We start from the raw sequence: 21,070 nt of genomic DNA, 5'->3' as shown, positions 1-21,070 counted from the left end.
GAGTTTTCCAGTAAATATTTTGGAACCTGGTTGACCGCTGGGATAACTAAAACAGTGCACAAGTGAAACTGTAGATGGTGCTGGTGGGAGAGTGTGTGCTGCTGCTGCTGTACCTGCCAAGTGTTACACAGGAAAAGAGTGATGTTGGGAAGGGTTGGTTGTCAGCGCTAATGAAACTGCCGTGTTCTAGGAGGCTTTGGCAGAGGACATGACATTTTGATTGAAAATGTGACCAGAGGCTTAAAAACCTAACTATTTACCCTAGTAGTGATAGTTCAGTATTCTAATTTATACAACATAACTACGATGAAAAATGAGAATTGGCTAATTTGATTTGGTAAAATTATTTATTTAAAAAAAAACACTTTAGGCAAATGATTGATAGAGAAGTATGTTTTGCTTGGAATATATTGCTTCCTAAATAAGCAGGTTTTCATGATGTTTGACTAAAATGACCCCAGGATGGAAATGCCCCATCTGTGTTTAGTTTTCCACGGGTGTTCACCATGACTACCATTGGGGTACATTTTTTTTCCTCTTACGCTCTGTATGTGTCATCACAGTCATCAGAACGATAGTAGCAGCTGTGGGAACAGCAGCCAGACATTGCATAACAATCCCGTGTATTAGGAGCGTTTCCAATTCATTCTTCACATCAAGTCTGAGTGATAGGCACTATCATGCACCCCATTGTACAGGAGAGTAAACCGAGTCCAAGAAAGATGAAACAACACGCAGAAATTGGTTCTGAGCCTGCAGCCTCTCTGCAGCTTCTTGGGACAGGGATGGGGCTGCCTCCACCAATAAACATGGTCACTGGGTGGGAACTCAGATGTACAGTCTCTGCTTTTTGTTTGTATATTATTAATTTTCCAGGAAACTGAGTTTAAAATTAGTGCCTGCAAGCATTTCAGGTGGTTGATTTGTACCTATTATTACATAGCAAAGTCGGACAGCAAACTCCTGTTTCTCAAACCAGTTCTCGTAGCAGAGACTGACCATGCCACGGAGAACTGGCCACACAGGGTTAATGGTTAAGAATTGGGGCCTGTAGTTGCCCCACCTTAAAATCTTTAAATTTGTTGATGGGAGTGGTGGGGATGTTAAAGTGGCATAACCCTCTCCCCTTTGTCTCAAAGGAAATGAAGAGTCTTGTTCCCTAGTTTACACTTGAGTGTTGGCATCTCAGAACAGAGTGGCCTCTCCCTTAATCTGTACCAGGAGATCCTTGCTTATCATCCCTGGACCTTTAATTTGTATGTATTAATTGGTCGATCACTGGAACATGATTAGATTTGATCATTTAGACTAATGATCCATTAGATTTGATTATTAGATTGCCAATTGACCATTGGCAAAAAGATCAATTAGATTCTCAAAGTCCCTTTGACAGTCTAATGAAAGCTGAGGACCCTCAAGAGGAAAATGCTTGTAGTACAGAGCCTTGTCATTAAATCTGATATTCCCAGACTTCCTGAAAAATCTCATGAGATAGCATCTTAAGGTTCAGAGATTCCAGAATCTTAAGAGTTATTTTTATCATTTGAAAATCCCTAAATTCGGTCATCTATGTTCCTTTACTCCTGGCTAAATATAAGTGGTCATGTGCTGGTACTCTGGTTTTCTTATGAAGATGAATTGCTAAAAGCAAGAAGTTCATGCTGAGTGCAGTGGGGTTCCTTGGTGGTGAAAAGATGGGGAACCACTAGCCTATACGATACCTCCGTCTTTATACGCTTCACCCTTCCCAGAACTCTACGGGTCTGGACTGTCCTGAGCACATAAATACTACAAAATTATACTGCTTTATTATTTCATATGTGTATGTTTTGTCTTCTCTTTTCCTCCTTAAGACCTTTAAGAGTCTGTCTTAAAGGCCCTTTTGTTGCTCCTCATGGGGCTTGGCACCCAGCCACCATTTTCTCAGGAGATGCTATGTCTGGTCCATCCTTTGGTCAGCAGGGGGCAGCAACAGAGTGGGCAAAGATGGCCATTGTTCTTCAGATTAACCAGGCTTTTCAGAGGTAGAAGAGCCCTTAAGGAATGCCTACTCAATGTGAATGCAGAGGAAATTGTCCTTAAAATAAAAGCAGCTTTATTAAATTCTAACAGATATTTAAACTTGAAGCAATATTTTAAAAAATAGTTTTATTAAGAGGAACTGCCAGTTTTTCAGATGCATAGGTTTTTGGGTTTTGATGCGTTGGAGTGGGGTGGAAGGTGAGATATACAACCCACAGCCTACGCAGGGAGCCAGTGAGCGTTTCCTCATGCAGGTTGCTATCTTTTATTGCTAATGTATGTGAAAATAAGGCCAATTTATCCCTGGAGTGAAATATGTATTTACATTGTAAGTGCAGAAAAGAATTATAGCATGTTTTTATTTTGCAGTTGGGACATATGAGAAAATATCAGGAAGAGGAGCTCATAATATACACTTCTTAAAAGTTTAGTTAAGATGGTGAATTTGCACTGCACAGATGAGTCTAAAGGGAGATGATAAATTTCCAAGAATTTTCTGAAGAGGAAATGCATTTTCCTTCTGTAAATGCCTGGATTAGCCAAAATTAGGCCACCTCAACTACAGGCACAAATGTAAAAATTAAAGTAGAGCATTTTTGCCCAGAGAGAACAAATTTGGAGATGGAATCATGGACCTGAATCCTGAAGGATGTGCTCAGCGGTTCATTAAGGACCTGAATGGCACCGACCTACACTGGCCAGGCGCTAAAGAAGCGTGGTATGGGCCTGTTCCCCAGACCTCAAGGCGAGAGCTTTGGGGAACTGGGGACATGGCGACCTCTGACCTGAGAAGTAAGGAAGACTTCATGAACTGAGAAAGGGCTCTGGAAGCCTGGTAGCAAGGACTTTGACCCTGAGGGACAAGGAAGAAAGGATTTGTAAGAGGTGCTGTTTTCCAAGCAGTGGTGTATTCATGGGGAGGCAGGGACAAGATGTGCAAGGCACCTTTTGTGAGTCCTGTTCTATGCTATATTTTCCAAGTAGTTATTTGATGAGCCAGCCATTTTTCTTCTCTGGTGATGGTCAAAAGAAAATTTTTTTCCTATGAAAAAGAACTGCCTTAATCACCACTGCAGGAGGAAAACACAAGAGGGCTCTTAAAAGACGATTGCTTCACGCCGCAAAATCCAGAGCTCCTTGTGGTAATTGTAATTTCCACAAAGTTAATTGAAGTGTTAGGTCTGTGGATCTGATATGGAAAAAAAAAATAGCACAGCTAGGTGAGTGGTTTTCTAGGTCTTAGAAATCATCACAGAATATGAGAGAGAGCTGAGAGAGGGCTGTGGATTGAGCTCTTGTCTCTTTAACACCTCTGTAACCTGGAAGATTCCATTGACTTCATTATAAAATTGTGCTGCAAGTTAAAAAGGGGTGTTTTGGAGTTGGTTGTAGTGATGGTTATCATAAACATTTATCAGAAGTTACACAGGAAGCCGTGGGACCCTGGTGTTCATGTCACACAAGCATTGTTTAGGGAAATGTCTCAGGGTTCAGCTGGTTGGTTTTGATAAGTGTTGACTGATGTTTCAGTTGACTGAAATCTTCTTGTGAAATGAGTTTTCAGGGTTTTTGCAGCCAGGCGTGATGGCACATTGCTTTTCTTTTTAGTCTCAGCTACTCGGGGGGCCTGAGGTTGGAGAATCGCTTGAGCACAGGAATTTGAGGCCTCAAAAAGAAAGGATCCACAGTATTGGCACTTTTCCTTTTATCTCATGAGTATCAGAGTCTATACTGGGTTAAACAGCACAAAGAAAAGTGGGTAGAGGGGAGACCCTGTGCTGAAGTGATAGGTAAGTGTATATAGACTATCGTGTCCCAAGACCTCTATTCTCCACATCAGTGTCAACTGACTGGACCAGGGTGTGCAAGTGACCCAAGGCTGTCAAATCACATCCACTTTCCCTCAAATCTGAGGGAGAACAGACTGGTGGACTTGGCTCCAATGGCTCTGCTGAAATTTGAATAAGTAAAGGAAACTTAGTTGAATAAGAGGGAAAAGGGTGTGTGTGTGAAAACTGAGGGAAGAGGGCAGAGATGATAGAGAAGGAAAGGAAAGGGAGGAAGGAGGAGTTCTTTCTAGAAGATTCTTGATGTCTTGTTCCTGTATCCATATAATAAACCTTCTCCTGGAACTAGCTTGGGTGGTTTCTACTCTGCTACTAAACTGTGGCCACGATGAACCAGCTCTTGGGAGATACACAGAAAAAATTGAAATCTTGTCCCTTGGCTGAGTTCCCAGTCTTAAGACCCAGGAAGAAAACAAAAACAACCCATTCTTTCTTTTTCCCCAGTATTGTATACCATCTTCATGGTCAACTTTAAAGTCACATTGATGCTCATTTAGATTGATACTTTTTTTTTAATAGACCCATCTCTTGGTTCCACAAACCCTACTGTCTTCCCGAATCCTTGGAATGGAGAATAGTCAGGTCCCAGGCCTCAAGATGCAAAGTGCTCTCCTTCATATGTTCACTTATTCTTTTAACTCCCTAGTAGTTTTTGTCTGCAGTGTGCTGTGCCTTGTCCTAGGTGTTGTCCTTGTCTTTATGGAGCTCAGAGCCCAATAAGGAAGAGAAAGATTAATTAATAATGTATTTAGCCACAGCCATGGTGCACTCTGAGTGATGAGGAATTGTGACCTTTTGTGGGTGGGGATGGTGGAAGGCTAGCTGTGAATGCAACCCATTGGGCTCTGAAGGAAGAGTAAAATAACTAGGAGCTGGGCTTGGTGGTACACTCCTGTAACCCCAGCCACTCAGGAGGCAGGAGGATAGCAGGTTTGAGGCCACCTTTGGCAGCTGAATGAGACCCTGTCTCAAAATAGGGCTGGAGATGTAGCTCAGTGGTAGAGCATTTGCCTCACATGTGATAGGCCCTGGGTTCAATTCCCAGCACTGGGGGGAAAAATTAGGAGAAAGCATTACATGGAAGACACTGGATCATTCAGGCAGAGCCTTGTTTATCCCAAGATCATAAGATTTAGTTAAGCTTTAAGAATCTTGAGGGGAATATGCCTAGAGCTGTCCAATGATCAATTAACATGTTTCATGCATTGTGCGAGACTAGTATAGGGGGGCACTAAAGGGCAAGGCTGAAGTTCAGGGTGCCAGGCTAAAGGGGAGAATTTCCTCCATGAGTGGAAGTAGTAACAATGTTAATCAATGGAAAGGAGCGCTTGGGTTTGCCAGCTTGCAGAAACTTCCAGAAACCCTGGGCTCTCTCCCTCCTTCCCCTTTTCTCTCCCTCCATCCTTGTGTCCTCCTCCCTCTCTTCATTCCCCTTCCTTTCACTCGTCCTCCCTTCTCCCCCTTGTCTCTCTTCCCTCTCCTCTATCCACTCAACAAGCATGTCCAGCCCTCTCCCATGAGCAGTGTCCTTTGATGAATGGTATCCCATGGGCCCTACCCACAGAGTTCACAGCATGGCAGTGGATGGATGGATTGAATCAGCAGACTGGGCTGATGTGTGGGACAGACATGGATGGAGCTGATCCTTTTGTGTGTGTGTGTGTGTGTGTGTGTGTGTGTGCGCGCGCGCGCGTTTACACAAGCAGTGGTCATGAACCGTACCCCTTTCTTTAAAAGTGTGTGCACGTGGAGAAGTGGGGGAAAGGAACGAGGACGTCACCAGAAAACAGCTCCACATATAGCCATCTGTGAGGGGTGTTTGGCCTCTTCACAGAGCATGTGTGTTGAAAGACATTATTTTGTCTCATATTTGAGCATTGTGAGGTTTATGTTGTAAGCAGTTCGTGTGCCAGAATTGTGTTCTGTCTTCTGTAAAATGGTAACTACATTGTCATTTGCCCAGTGGGGATACAATAAATATTAATTACTGGTGGCTTATCCCTTAACATTAACTTCCCCTTTCAGCTTAATGAAGCAGATTCCTGATAAATGCATTTGTGTCTCCAGAGTTTCATTTGCTAAGGCTCAAAGGCTGCACAGGATTTGCCTCGAGGGGTGAAATTCTTGTCCATTTTTTTCTTTCCTCTTTCAAGCACCCTTTGGAGATGTGTTTCTTCTTGAAAGCAATTGACAGTAGTAAAACTCATTTTAACAGGAAGAGAGAACAATGTGGTCTGTAACTTTGGACATCTGATAAAATGAGTATTTAAAGTTTTAAGGATTTATGGGCTAGAGTTCAGGCTGGTTATATAAGTGGCCAAGCTGGACTGACAATACAGATGTCTGTTGGCATTTGTTTTTCTTGAGGAATTTTCAGACAACCTATTCTCTTGCAAACCAAAAGAATTTCCCTGCAGTAGGTTAAATATCTAGAAACTTGGTGCTCCTTTGAGATAGGCTGAGCGTGTGTGTGTGTGTGTGGGGGGACATGAGTGAATGGAGGCAAGGCATCCTCCAGGAGATGCCCCAGTTTCATATGGGGGTGGTGTTTGGTTTGTACCATCTGTACCTATAAGAGAAAATAGCTTGATAGAGTACCAGCATTGCATGAAGAGGGGTGGTAGGTTAATCGGAAAACACCGAAAGCTGGTTAGGAAAGCAGCCTTTTGGTTTCTATTTTGGCTTTTACATGGTGCATGCTTAATGGTTTCTGAGTTAGAGAACTGAGAGAAGCTTTTAAATGCTTGAGTGACAGTCCTGCCTCATTTACAGAACAGTCCCTTTCCCAGTGTGATCCCCTTCTTGCTTGCTTTTGCTTTCTGTGACTCTTACCATGGAGAGCTTGTCTCAGGGTATCCTCGTCCTTAGGATGAACTGTCTGGTGATGCAACCACCAGCTGAGCATCTGCATCCTCCAGATAGAAGATCCCTCAAGGTGAGCCATGTACAGTGTGCATGTGAACATCTGTACCCAGATCCATGGGAGCAGCTTGTCTTGTGTGTCTTCAGGGAATGAGGTTAGGGGCCAGAGAGGTTTGCATCCTTGGCACTGTCCCCACTTCCACAGATTATGGTTTAGACAAATGGTTGACCCTTCTAGCCCTAGGATTGTATAAAATGGGAATGACAAGTAACTAGCCCTGCCTTGTGTCGAGGGCAGAGTTGGGAGAATGAGAGATTGTGGATGTGAAAGTGCTTTTGTAAACCAGAAAGTTCCTTGCTTTCCCTGGCTGTGAAATGGCCTTGCGGTTCATGGACATGGATGGTACTGGTATGACTTTTATAGTGGAGGTGAGAAGAAGGAGAGGGGAGGAGGAGTAGGGCTGCTGTCTGCGTTTGCCCTTAGGCTAAATGTTGGGTTCACATCAGATCCAGAGCTTTAGGTGGGGAATGTTCCTCCTTGACCCATTGAGTTCTAGGGACATCATAACTAGCAAGATTTAGGTGGTGTTGGGTTTCCTTATGTTTATAGGGACGGCAGGAAGTATTTCCCCTTCTTGTTCCTGGAAACTTTTAGGAGAGTGCTTTTGTTCTTTGAGAGCTCCTGGATCTCTGTTCTCCCTGTCATCACCCACCCACCTTTCCTCGGGGCTTCCCTTCCATCGCTGGGTGCCATCTGACCCTCCACAATAGGGCCCACCCCAGTTTCTACACTTGATCCTCCATCCTCATGAAGGAAAGCACTTAGTCTTACTTGCTTAAATTTTATTTACTAGATATGGAAGCTTCCTGGCTTTTCTTTTTAAACCCCGTTTAAAGGAGGCATGTGAACAGTGAAAAACTGGTTTTGAGGTTTTTCTCCCTGTGAAATTTTTTTTTTTAGGAAAAATGTGATGTTGGAGAATAAGGACAGTTCACACATTAATGAGGAAGTACAAATTATTGCAACTTTTTTTTTCCCCTAGTGATGAGCTGGCGGTATTAAAAAGCCTTAAAACATGTTAAATACCTTTAAACCCAGCAAATCCTCTTTTTTAAGAAAATCATTGAAAATTTATGCTAAGATTTAGCTACAGAGAAATTGGTTGAATGGTTATTTGTCAAGGAGAGTTAAGACATCATTGTAATGTCCAGTGGTACAGAATTGACCAAAAATTTATGGCATACTTATGTGATGGAATGATCTGCATTATTTCAAATAGTACTATAGAAATTTACTGACATGTAGAATTAAATGTTATATGCACCATTATGGTGGGTAACAATTTTCATTAAAAGTACAAGTTATATAACTACATATGAATATAGATTCATAACATGTTCATATACCAAGATGTTAATATTTCTTATTTTGGGTATGTTATGTGTATTTTATTTTCTTTAGTATTACTTTTGTAGTTTTAAATTTTTTTAAATTATTTTTTTAATTAAAATAAGCAGGGAGTAGCCTGTTTCAGAGAACAGTGTTTACGGAAGCCCTGGTTCAGGGTATTTTGTGAGGGAGGCCAACCTTGTGTCCAGAAAGTGTTCTTGATCCACATTCAGGATCATGTTTGGATTTATATCTGGGGGAGGCAGAGAGTGTAGAAAAATGAGTAGTGAATGCAGAGTCATGTGATCATCCCTCCTACTCAGAAAACTCCTGTGAGGCTGTGGCTTTTCCTTTGACAGCAGCATAAGAGATTATTTCGTTTGTATCTGGTACCCTTTGTTACCAACATGTTAGCATTCATTATTTATGCATGGAATCAACTTCTAAACTTTTGTGTAGATGTTGTAGAGGAGTTTGTGGTTCTTAGTTGGGACCCCTGTAACAAAAGACAGATTAAAGCAAAAATTCAAGGCCATGCGTGTATGCTTTGTATCATAGGCGGTAGATACTTGGAGAAATGAGTAGTTCTTGGGGTGGCTTAGACCTCAGGCTTCAATGCCACCCTCTTCGGAAACAGGGACAGGTATGGGAGGTTGGCAGGTGCACAAAGAGCTCAGCAAATGAGAGTAAGGCTTGTCCTGCAGACTTGACTTGGTCCTGTCCTTAGTCCACAGTGACTTTGCTGACCTCTTCCAGGTACAGAGAGGGAGACATCTTGACAAAAGGAGAGTTCCTTCATAGCTCTAACTTTGCCTTACCAAAAGGCAACTTCAACTTGGAGAGCTGCTTCTAGTCTATAGTTTCTAAAATAATCAGCTCACCATAATCCTTATACCCAACAGGTCTATTTTCTCAGTGGCATAGTCTAATCTCCTACAGTGGCATTTGGGATGGCATGTGTAGTCTCCTACACCATCTTCCATTACACAATTCTGAAAACACTACATGTTCTGCCTCAGTTTTTCTTCTAGCAAGAAGTACATGAGAATAAGTAATAGAAGTTGCATTGAAGGAACTTTTGTTCTAAAACCAGGGTTTGAGCTTAGGGGTGTAGCTCAGCGGCAGAATGCTTGCCTAGAATGTGCAAGGCCCTAGGTTTCATCTTCCTACTGGAAGAAAAATTATTTTTCCTTAATCTCTTATACAACGTAGCCATTAAAATGAGATATCTAGGGGGCTGGGGTTGTGGCTTAGGCCTACCATGGGTGAGGCACTGGGTTCAATCCTCAGCACCACATAAAATAAAAGTATTATGTCCACTTTTTAAAAAATCTACAACTAAAAAAGAAATCTTAAAAAAAAAAAAAAAACTCTAATGGTGCTGTGGAAAGGCATCCAGTACTTGTGTGTGGTTTGCTAGTGCTGCATTAGGAAAGGACCACAGAACCTTACTGTCTCCCGGATTTGGAGGAGTGAAGTGTACAATTGAGTCATTGGCAAGATTGGTCACCCTTCACGATCATGAGTGACGAGCTGCTCCAGGCCTTTCCTTGGCTCATAGATGGCCCTCTTCTCCCTGCATCTTCCCCTCCTCTTTCTTCTATGCTGCCTGGTCCAAATTTCCTTCTTATAAGGATACCTCACATTGGAATGGGACCTGCTTTAATTAGCTTGATTACCTCCATTGTGACCCCCTCTCCCCCAAATAAGTTTATATTCGGGAGATATCATCAAGAAGCCTTCAACTTGTGAATCTGGGGAAGGAATGGGAGGAGGCTACAATTGAGTCAATAGCTCTCTCTCTCTCTCTCTCTCTCTCTCTCTCTGTGTGTGTGTTTTTCCACTTTAAAAAAAAAATGCAGCAGCTTGTGCCTATAATCCCAGCTGCTAGGGAGGCTGAAGCAGGAGGATTGCAAGCTCAGAGCCAACCTGGGCAACATCATAGCAAGATCTCTCTTAAAGAATATTTATTAAAGTACTGGGGATTTAATCCAAGGGCACTTTACCACTGAGCTATGTCCTCAACCCTCCTACACCCCCATTTTTTTTTTTTTTGAGACGGAGCTCACTAAGTTGCAGAGGCTGTCAAACTTGTGATCCTCCTGCCTCAGCCTCCTGAGGGTTTATAGGCATGGGCTACCATGCCCTTGCAAAATGAATTTAAAAATTAAAAAATATTATAGAGAATCTCAAACATAAAAACATTCGAAAATATTGAATCTCCATGTTCCCATCAACAGCTATAGCTCCCCCTAAGGCGGATCACTCATCTTTCCTCCCTCCCTGCCCTCAGTGGACTATTTTAAAGTAAAAACTAGTCATCATTTAAAGCAATACAAGTTACTTATAAGGGATAATCTTTCAAAAACAGTATTACATACCTGTGCATTATTAGAGCCAGAATAACACCAAATGTCAGTGCTTGTCTCTGGGAGGTGGGATTACAGGTAATTTTTACTTCTGTCTTTGTAACTTTGTTGGTGGAATGAGCCAGTTTTGTTATCAGAAAACAAACAGCTGATTTCCAGATGGTGAGAGAAGGTGACTTGAGGGAATGAGGGACAGTGGAAAGGACAAAATTTTGCCGTAATTGTTTTCTGAGGCAGGAAGTAATGTTGTGCTTCTAGAATATATGAAAAAAGAGGAAGAACATAGGATCGTGAGTCATAGTATTTAAGGCACAGCATGGCACAGAAGGACTGAGGACCAGCCCTACCTTGCCACAAAAAAGAAGCTCTCTGACCTTGGCAAGGTCACCTGGTCTCCCTAAACTGTGGTTTGGTATCTGCAAAAGGAAAGAACTGGACTTGACAGACTTGTAGGGTTAGTTTGGTTGTGAATGTTCAAAAACTTGAACATTTCATTTGTGACTTAATAAAATGCAAAATTTATCTTAATAAATTCTTATCTGCAGTGTGGCATTGTTGAGGATAGTGAGGATGTAGTTTAAAAAAAAACTGAAGGTGAGAAATGATGGGTACATTTTTAAGAAACGGACAGATCATCACTTTTCAGAAAGTACTTTTATGTGTGTACATATACAATTCAGAACACCCTCAACAGCGTGGGTTCATTTATAAACAGCACTGAAACTTCTCGGTAATGTTCAGCATACTCATTATAAACTATAGAGACCAGAACAAACTTCAGAAGTCTTGTGTCTCTGGACTAGGATTTCCACCACTATTTAATTTCTGTCCCCCTCATCTCATGATAAAGGCCAGCTGTCAAAATATTGAACTTTAAAAATGCCACTAGCCTGCCCTGCCTCCCAGGCATGGGGTGGACAGAGAAATCTGGGGTCGTGGCTCATTTAGTCATTTAGTAATGGTCAGCCTCAGGAATGACCCCGTGAAGTCCACAGCCAATGGGGTGTGAATCTAGAAGATGGTGCAACACCGGGAAATTATGAATGCTGCTCTCCTGACAAGTTTCTGAAAGGAAGAATAGATTCTGTTAGCAAATAGATTAATGCAGCTTGCCAGTTTGATAGCTTATGAAGCAGCCTTCAACTTGGAAGTGAAATGAGGATGTGTGCACATAGACACCTTTGAAAGGAAAGTCCTGAGGCTTAAAAAATGACTTCAGACTGGAGACAGCCCTCCCTACTCAGAGGGGAGACAAGATTCAGCTGGAGCCACCTGCCAGGTGATCCTGCCAAAGCCAGCACCTGTCTCTGAAGGCTAGAGACCCTTTCCCCACTGAGACTGCAGGCATCAAATTAGGGAAGTGTCCTCTGTCCCTCAGGCAATGTCAGCTGGGACCAGTGGAGGCTGCCGAGGTAGGAAATAACCAAGCAGACCAGAAGAGCACCACAACAGCTCTGAAATTCATTTGTCATTGAAACCACAACCTATAAACACAGGCCAGGACCTGTGCTAACCCTAAATATGTGAGTGCCAGCTTAGGGAAATTCAGATAGGACCCCAAGTCTCCTAATCTGATAACCAAAATGCCTGGGACACAATTGAAAATCACCAGTCATCTCAAGAATCAGGAAAATCGGTTTGAATGAGGGGAAATAATTATCTGACATTAAAACTGGAACAAAGCACGTGTTAGTTGAATTGGAGCACAGCTATGCCTGTATGCACTATCTGGCTGCTTTCAGGCTACTCTTACCAAGCTGAGAAGTCATCACAGAGACCACAGGGCTTGCAAAGACTGAAATATTTATTCTTGGGCCCTTTACAGAAGTTTGCTGAACCCTGAAGAAAGCTCATTGAAGACCTAAAACCCTTTTTCCCCCTTATTTACCCTTTGTTTCCTTTAATTCATAGCATAGAGTGGTGTATTCCTTATATCGGTTGTCTCCTCTTTCTTATCTTTGATAATTCTTTGGGCATAGCCTTATCTGTTTAGCTAGAATCTTTCCTGCTTTGGAGTTGGACCCCCTTTCTCCTGATCATCTTGTCCCTTATTGCAACTGTCATGCTCTTAACCCTGCTCAGAAAGGTGGGTTTTGAAGATCTGTGCCCTAGATGGGGTTTTTCTTTCTCCACTCACTTCAGCAGGCTTGAGAAATACTGGGGAGTTACAAGATGTTTGGGGCTGATCTATACAGGGTTGTGTTTGGGGATATGGGAAGTAGTTTTTCCAGGGTATGCAGGACTCTGTCCATAAGCTGCTCTTGGTAGCTAGTCATTCCAGATACATGTTGTTCCAGGAGATAGAACAAGAGGCACAGTCTGGGAAGTGTTGGGAAGGCTTGAATGTCAGGTTTAGAAGCCTGGCACAGAGGTTTGGAGAATTCTGGCCCTTGCAGGGTGGAATGCTGACAGTACAGTTAGTTGATAAGACAGAGTTGATTTTATCTTTCAAAGAGCACTATCTCTGCAGGGTGTTGCAATGTCTCTGAGGGAGGAAGGCAAGGTCAGAATATGGAGAATTGGAAGTTTCGTTTCCAATTGGGGACTTCATTAGGATTAAGTAGTGACCTAGATATAGCAATTCGGAACTGGTGGAAACTAGGCAAGGATTTTGAGGCAAATCAAAGAGTTTTAATGTACAAACTGCTGTTCCCTAAAAAGAGTTGATGAATGCTCAAGAAGTTAATGTAATCATCAAAACATTTCTGGGGCAGTCTCCTGGAAGAGTAAAATAATGCTTATGATGTTAGTGAAATAGGAAAGTCTTTACTAAAAACAGTAAGCTACATTGGGGTGAGTGCATGTGGTTTTAGTTCTTAAAACATGGCTTTAAAAAAAAAAAAAAGCTTTTAAGCTAAGTACTTTGGTCAGGTAGATTATCCACAGACCTTCCCCCATGGCCCGGAGGGGAGACTTGGCTGGGATTCAGAAATTCCACCAGACTAAGGAGAAGTGCCCAACCAAAGCCACCTCGGACTTTCATGCATTGTTCTACTTCCAAACAACATGGATGGCAAGGAGTTACTGCAGGAACCAGGAAGCTCACAGAGGCTCCTAAATACAGGATTAGGAATCTATGCCCATGAGGTTCCTTATTCCTGATCTTCTAGACATATGGATGAGCAACCCAGCCTGTATTCGGTGACATCCAGCCTGTCATAACTGGACTTCTCAGATCCCTCTAAAACCTGCACCAAGATTTGCCCCTTGGGCAAGTCAGAACAAAGGAGGCCCTTTCCCCTTTGCTATCTCCTTTGGTTCTATGAGAAGGTTTAAACTCGTTGAGCCGGCTGTCTTGGAGTGCTGGCCTTTGCATCTTGATTTCTGCGTCTTTAATCTCCACTTGTTCACTCCTGTGGTCTTATTTTGTAATGCACGTGCTGTTGTCTGTGCTGTGGGAAACGGGCCAGAACGTCTTCTCCCCGCTCCCTGTGAGGTTTGCTCATTTTGAAAGTTTCCTTATCTATGAAGTTCAACTTGACCTACATTTAGTTTCTCACACCTTCTGAGTGTCAACACTGAGGTTGTATCTTTGACATTGAATTGGGGGCCTCATTTGTGTGCCTGGGTTACGTTACAAGATGTTGGCACCCTTGACTGTGGAAGCCAAATGCCAGAAACAAAATGAAGTCTCTGCTTGCTCTGTTCAACACTGTGGCTGAAAAATGCTGATGTGCCTTGGAGGAAGTATGTGAGGCTCTGATTTGGAACTTACCTGAGTGAAGCAGGAAATTCAACATTTTTGTTGAGGGCTGTAGTTCACTGTGCTTAGCAGTGAAGGGCTGTGCTTAGCTCTTTGTTGCTAAGCCTGTAGGTACCTTGAAAGTGGGAAAGGAGCCTCTTGGAATTTGCTCTGGCTATTTTGGGTGCATACAGCCTTTGAGTACCACATTCAGCTTAATTAAAATTAGATCTAGAAATAATTAAAACTTGTTCTTCCAAAGTCTAATGAATCCTCTTCATCAGTACCTCCCAGTCTGAGCAAATGTGAGCAAGAATAAATGTGGCATACATGTAGACCAGGAAGCCTACATTTCTTTAAGGGTTCATTAAATTTCTTTTGGAGTCTGATAAGGTTAATATATATAATAATATATAAAGTGAAGATGGGCATTGATTGTCATTAAAAACTAGAGTTGTGGCTGGGTGTGGTGGCACACACTGATAATCCCAGCTACTTGGGAGGCTGAAGCAGGAGGATCATAAGTTTGAGGTCACCCTATCTTAGAAAGGACTGGGATAGCTGGGTACGATGTATGCCTGTAATCTTAGCAGCTTAGGAGGCTGAGGCAGGAGGATTCCAAGTTGAAGGCCAGCCTCAGCAATTTAATGATGCCATTTCCAAAAATAAAGGGCTGGACATGTGGCTCAGTGGTTGAGTGCCTCTGGGTTCAAATCTCAGTGCCCCCTCCAAAAAAAACTGGGATATAACTCAGCGGAAGGGTGCCCAGCACTCTCTACCTTGCCTCCCCCCCCAAAGAAAAAACAGTTCTGTTTCACATCTCACAGGAGAAGCAGAGAAAAATCATTTTGAGGAGATGTGTACCACAGCATGCCAGTCAATATGCTCAGCTCAGTTTACCAAGAAAGATGTTGTAAACCATAAGGTGCTTGGTTATTGGTCTCTCGCAGAGAGTTACTCAAGTGGGCACTGCTGGCATTTCAGGCACCAAAATGCTTCCTCCCACCCCATATTGGGCATTAAACTGTGTGGCACTCTGCCACTGAGCTACATCCCTACTCCTTATTTTTGAGACAGGCTCTCAGTAAGTTGCCCAGGCTGACCTTGAACTTGTGATCCTCCTGCCTCAGCCTCCCAAGTGGCTGAGATTACAGAGGTGTGTGCAGCCATCCTATGCTGGCAGCAAGCACTGTTGTATATCTGAGCCGACTTGTGAGCACTCCTGGCCCCCACCCACTTGGGGCCAGCATTTCCCCGCCACCCCGACCCCTGTCATTGTAACTGCTAAAACTACCCCATTGCTATATTCACGTGCCTTTTCTAAAAGGCCATTCTGCTGTGGCACAGGCCATAGGCTCTCAGTAAATACTGTTGAATGAATTTTGGGCGAGCTGGTCCAGATCCATCTCTGGACGTGAGCCTCTGTTGCAATAGAAGAGAACACTCCATGAGCCAATTCTGTGTTTTTATTACCTCAAATTTACATAATAGCTTTTGCTTGTGAAATAACAAGAATTTATTCATACTATATAATTGGAATACAGTTAGTTTTTTGATTAAAAATGAATATATTCCACAGTTAATGGCTTGATTTTACTCACCTATTCTCTTAAGCATTATGGCATCGTTCATAATAGTCAAAACCATAATCTATTATGCGTTTCATCATTATGTTCTTTTTCTCAACCCATCATCTTTCTAAGACAAGGTTTTATGGTAAGTATTTACAGAAGATGCTGACTCCTACAAATAGCTTGAAATCCACTTTTTCTTAACTGTTAGCAGTTATACATACACTTGACTATCCGTGAATACACAGACATTTTATCTTCTTGAAATCAAACTTAACCAGGCAATATTTCTTGGCAAGCGTAAACTGATAACAAAGGTCTTGTTTTTACTAAATCTTTAATACTCTTATGTTTTTTGAGTATAATGGTTTCTGTGGACTTGGTGCCGTGAATGGATTCTCTTATACTTAATAGTAAGATCTTGGCTTATTCATTCAATAGATATTTATTGAACTTGGGCTTCAGTGCACAGCACAGATAATGATTCCTTTTTTTCACACTAGCGGAAGTGAACATAATAAGTCTAAGTTGGAAAGTGATAAATGCTATGGAGAAAACTAAAACCAGTAAGGAGGTTTGGAGCCCAAGCTCCTGGTACAGTTTGAAATGAGGTGGTTTGGGAAGGTTTCTTGAAGGTGATTTTTTTTTTTTTCCCCGAAAAAAATCTGAAGGACAAATGAATACTGTTGTGCCCCTCCTATGCTCTAGATGCTATTGTAGGAGCCAGAATGGCTAGATATACCCTGTGTAATCTGCAATAAATAAATAAATGAATTTCACAGGACCAGATAGTGGGTGTGCACAGTAAGATGAGAACACTTCAAGCCATGTCTGTGCAGTATACTTATTAACACTGACCTTTAAGAAATCATTTTGATGCAATGACACCTGTGTTGATAAACAGGCTTGCAAGGGAAGAACTTCTATTTTTTTTTTTAAAGTCAGTGACTACACCAAATGATAAAAAATAGCAGGGCTCCCTCCTCCACCCAAGAGGCTAAGCATGGAAGGAGTTTTGGGTCCAAGTTCAGTGATCCTTATAGAATTATTGCTGCTTCTAGCTGGTGACATCATGTTGGTGACAAGGATCCTGGAGTTGACAATGACAAAATTGGAGATGTTGCTCCAAATTAAGGATGGCTTTTGTAGAAAAACTTGAATGAAGCCCTGAAAACAGGAGGCCAACCAGCTCTGTGACCTTGGGCAGCTCCTTCACTTCTCAGGACAGCTAATTACGTGCCAGATACGGTGCTGAGTACTTTATGCGCATCATCTTGTTTAATGAGATAAGTTGTAAAACATGAGGGGCATGAACTTCACACCATAACCATTAAAGTCCCTTTCTAGCTCTCCTTGGATTTCTTTGTCCTTGATTTTTTTTTTTTTTTTCCAATTCAAAGACTCAATTAGACTGAGCCTTACGATAAGCTTAGGACTTGAAGCCAAGTCACATAGTAAGCTGTGATGTAGGGCCGGGTCTAACATTCCTGGTTTTCCTTTTCTTTTTTTTTTTTTTTTTTTTACATGAACATTTTTATTGGCACTTAATATATAGTATATTTCAAAAAGTTTCTCAATATTAACAGTGCCAAGAAAGCAGCTGTATGCATAGCTTGCTTTTCTTTTTATTTTGGTAGATGGACAGCATATTTTTATGTGCTGCTGCTGATCAAACCCAGTGCCTCACACATGCTGGGCAAGTGCTCTGCCACTGACCTATACAGCCCCAGCCCCTCACTTCCATTTCTTTACCCTGAAATAGGACTGTCAAGGAGTGAAGAATTGGAGCTGGAGGGACACCGGAGGGAAAGCCACAGTGTGCCCAATGCTCCCGTAACCCTCTGTTAAAGAATGTCGAAAATGAGCACAGGACTTGGGCTCTTATTGTATTTCTTATGGATTTCCTACTGAAGATCTGTAACATGACCAGCTCAGTTGGCCCTGTGCTCCCTTTCATCTCTGATGTCCTAAGTTTCTCTTTCAGCCAGAGTGCCGTTGATTAGATTTACCTGGACTGACTTCTCCAAGGCTTGCATATCTTGGCAAAGGACTAATGTATGTGCAGCGCTCTGAGTCGGTCTGGCCTTGGTCTCCCCAGTTCACTGGGCGCTGGCTCTCCAGCCTGCAGAAAGGAGAACTTCCGCACCTCACTCTGCGCTGTCCTCTCCATTTTGTAGATGATGAACCAGGTGGAAGGGCAGCAGAAGAACCTGGTGCATGCCATTGAGTCCCTGCCGGGCTCTGGCCCCCTCACTGCCTTGGACCAGGACTTGCTGCTCCTGAAAGCTACCTCTGCGGCCACCCTCAGCTGCCTCGGGGAGTGCCTCAACTTGCTACAGCAGAGCGTGCACCAGGTGGGCCCATCCAGCCACAAGCCAGGGCCCTCAGGTAAGACCCCGGGGCATTACCTTGTTTGGGATGAGGCTTCCCAGCCTGTGTGTGTGCATGCATATGTCCCCCTTTCTCCACTGTCCACCCAGCTCTCCTTTTATCCCATATGTCTCCATCCTTCCCTCTCACTCCCTCCCAGTTTGGAATTTTTTTCCTTAAACAAATTAGAACATAACATCCTATGAATAATTTAACATGTTGCATGAGCACTGTGGGCCACCCCACAGACTCTCTGGCCTCATACTGTATGTCTTGTTCCACTTGTGAGCTTGGCACTTGGCATCTGTCTTTAAGATCCATCCCTGTGCACCCTCTGGTCCCTATTTCCATGATGTCTGACCACCAGGTTCACCACCCAATGTTGCTGACCGACACACGCAGCCTCCAGCTCTATGCTCTGCTCACCCCCCTGTAGCAACATCCTTGGCCATGTCCCCTTAGGGATCTCTCTGGAGTATGGACCAGAAGCATTTCTAGTTCTTTATCCAGAGACCATGGTGTTTCCTTGAGATGCCTCAGTCCTTTTGGAGGGGGACCTTATTAACCAATAAGCAGACATAAAGATGTGTGTGATAAGTAAATTTAAAAATGTCAAAATAGCTTGAGCCTTCTTCATGACACACATAATCAAGTCTTATTAACAGAACAAGAGATACCTTATTGAGGTTTTGCATAAGGGTCTGTCCATTAATGAGGAGATAAGCTAGCATAGGTGATGAATAGTAAAGTTGCTGTGAGTGCTGGTCTTCCTATCTCAAGCTTTCCTCAAGTGCCCTTTGTCCTCCATTCCATGGAAGATTAAAAGGCACAGTTGGTTTTTCAGAGACTGAGAAATTTGAATTTCTTTATGTGACCGACACCCACTGCCATTAAATGAGTTGTGGTCCTACCTGTGTTGGGCCTTCGCTTCCTGGTTTCTGAAAGCTTTACAAAGAAGTTTTTGCGTCCATCTTTTGGATGAGATGCTGAGGATCAGGGCAGTTAAGTGACTTCCCAGGGCCCCCCAGTTGCGTGGCAGAGCCAAGACAAGTCACAGGCTCCTCACTCTGTGGCAGACCCCCCCCCCCCATCCTGGGCCCTCCAAACTGGGGCTGGAAACAGTGTCTTGCATCACAGTTCTCTTGGGGCTGATATGTTTATTTTAAAAAAATAATTCTAGAATTCAAAAAAGTTGCAAGAATAGTATGGAAAAATTCTCATACATCCCTCTACAAATTCTTCAAATGATGCATTTTATGACATTTGCTTCTTTATCATCTCTCTCTGAATATGGAGCATATGGATTTTTTTAAAACCAGGTTGCAAAAGTGATAACCCTTCTCAAATACTACCGTGTATTTCCTTTAAAAAAGGATACTGCCCTATATAGACAGCCTAATGATCAAAATTGTTGAAATAACATGAATATACTTCTATTCCCTAATGAACAGATCCTACTAAATTTGCCATATTTTTCCCTGGCGTTCTTTAGGAACAGGAGGAAAAAGCTCTGGTGTAGGATTCAGTCTTGGGGTAGATCAGTGTGAGTTTGGGAGCAGAGTGAAGGAATTCAAACCTGGTTTCCTCCCTTTCCTCTCCCTTATCAGTTTGAAAGAGTTGAATGAAGAGGCCTCAGCCAGACTCCTTGATACTTTCTGATGTGAATGGAGGTTTGGTGATTCTCACTGGGGCTTGGGCACAGGTTCAGGGATAGCCTGGATATGTCGATGGTCTCTCTGACCCTGTCTTATAACTTCTAGGCTCTGCAACCCGATGGGCTCATTCTGAGAATCTTTGATTAATAAATGTGAACTTGTACCATTTTCTTATTCCTGAAATAAATCCCTTAAAATATTTCTTTAGGACCAGTTTCTAGCAAACTTTTTTTTTTTCCTTCTGATTTTCCATGGGTCTCTGGTGTTAAGGACTTAAAGGGACAAGGCACAGATGATACAATTTCAGACAGGTTGAGAGTGTAGCAATGTGGGAGAAGGGGAGGGTGAGCAGTATCCCTGAGATTATGTCATATAAAGTGTCATCCTTCATGTCTTCCCCCCCCCCACACCATTTGCCCATTTTCCCTTCTTTTGGTCCATTTTCATCCAGAAATGTGGCAAAAAGTTGGAGTATAGGGACTCTGAAGCATAACAATGACTAATTTGTCTCTAGTCCTCCCCTCATCCCTTTTTTTTGGTACTAGAGATTGACATAAAGCACTGAGCCATATCCCTAGCCCTTCTTAATTTTTGAGACAGGGTCTCCCTAAGTTGCTCAGGTCTGTGCTAAGTTGCTGAAGCTGGCCTTGAACTTGAAATCCTCCTGCCTCAGCCTCCCAAGTTGCTAGGATCACAGGCATGCACCACCATGCTTGGCTTGACTCTTTTAAGAGTTCTGGTGCCTTATAATACAACATAGTTCTTTAGTTTAAAACAATCTATGTGTGTTTACTTAAATTTATTCCACAAATTGTGGAGGGAAAATTATTTCTTGTATCCAAGTCATCCTAGTTGCCCCAAATTAAAACGTAATTCCCGACTCTGAAGCCAAGCAAATTGAGAGAATTTGGTAACCTCCTGAGTGTTATCACAAAGTGTGTTTATTTACTGTCTTGGGGTTCTCCAAGTTGATGGTAGCTGCGGCTGCCTGATACACATTGACAAAAGCATACTTATGTCTTAGAAGTGCCAGCCTGGTTGATGGGCATCAAAATCTCATTATAGTGAAACTGGGGGGCGGTATTGGGGGATTCAGTTCAGTGGGCAGCGAGGCCCAGAGTTCTTGCAGCTCATCAGATATTCAAACGGGTTGTTCTTGCTTGAACTGATTCCTGACTCCTGCCCTATTTTTTTTTTCTTCTGCCTCTTTTCTGGATTAAAAGTGAATTTGCAGCTGGGCATAGTGGTATACACCTGTAATCCCAGCGGCTCATGAGGTTGAGGCAGGAGGATCTTGAGTTC

At 42.7% G+C, this 21,070-nt stretch overlaps 1 protein-coding gene across 2 annotated transcripts in view; it reads left to right on the top strand.

The window, feature by feature from the left end:
- Positions 1–21,070, top strand: part of Osbpl10 (oxysterol binding protein like 10) — a 275,538-nt gene that overhangs the window by 175,415 nt on the left and 79,053 nt on the right. For both annotated transcript variants that reach the window (XM_046437455.2, XM_046437454.2), the window contains one exon: positions 17,921–18,131. In XM_046437455.2, the coding sequence (XP_046293411.1) occupies positions 17,921–18,131 (211 nt within the window). The remainder of the gene's footprint in view (positions 1–17,920; positions 18,132–21,070) is intronic.

Source organism: Marmota monax, unplaced genomic scaffold (assembly GCF_021218885.2).
Source record: "Marmota monax isolate L192 unplaced genomic scaffold, Marmota_monax_Labrador192_F-V1.1 WCK01_AAM20220418_F8-fsc00021, whole genome shotgun sequence".
NCBI lineage: Eukaryota > Metazoa > Chordata > Mammalia > Rodentia > Sciuridae > Marmota > Marmota monax.
The sequence above is the reverse complement of the archived record's forward strand: the minus strand, read 5'-3'. Positions and strand labels throughout refer to the sequence as shown.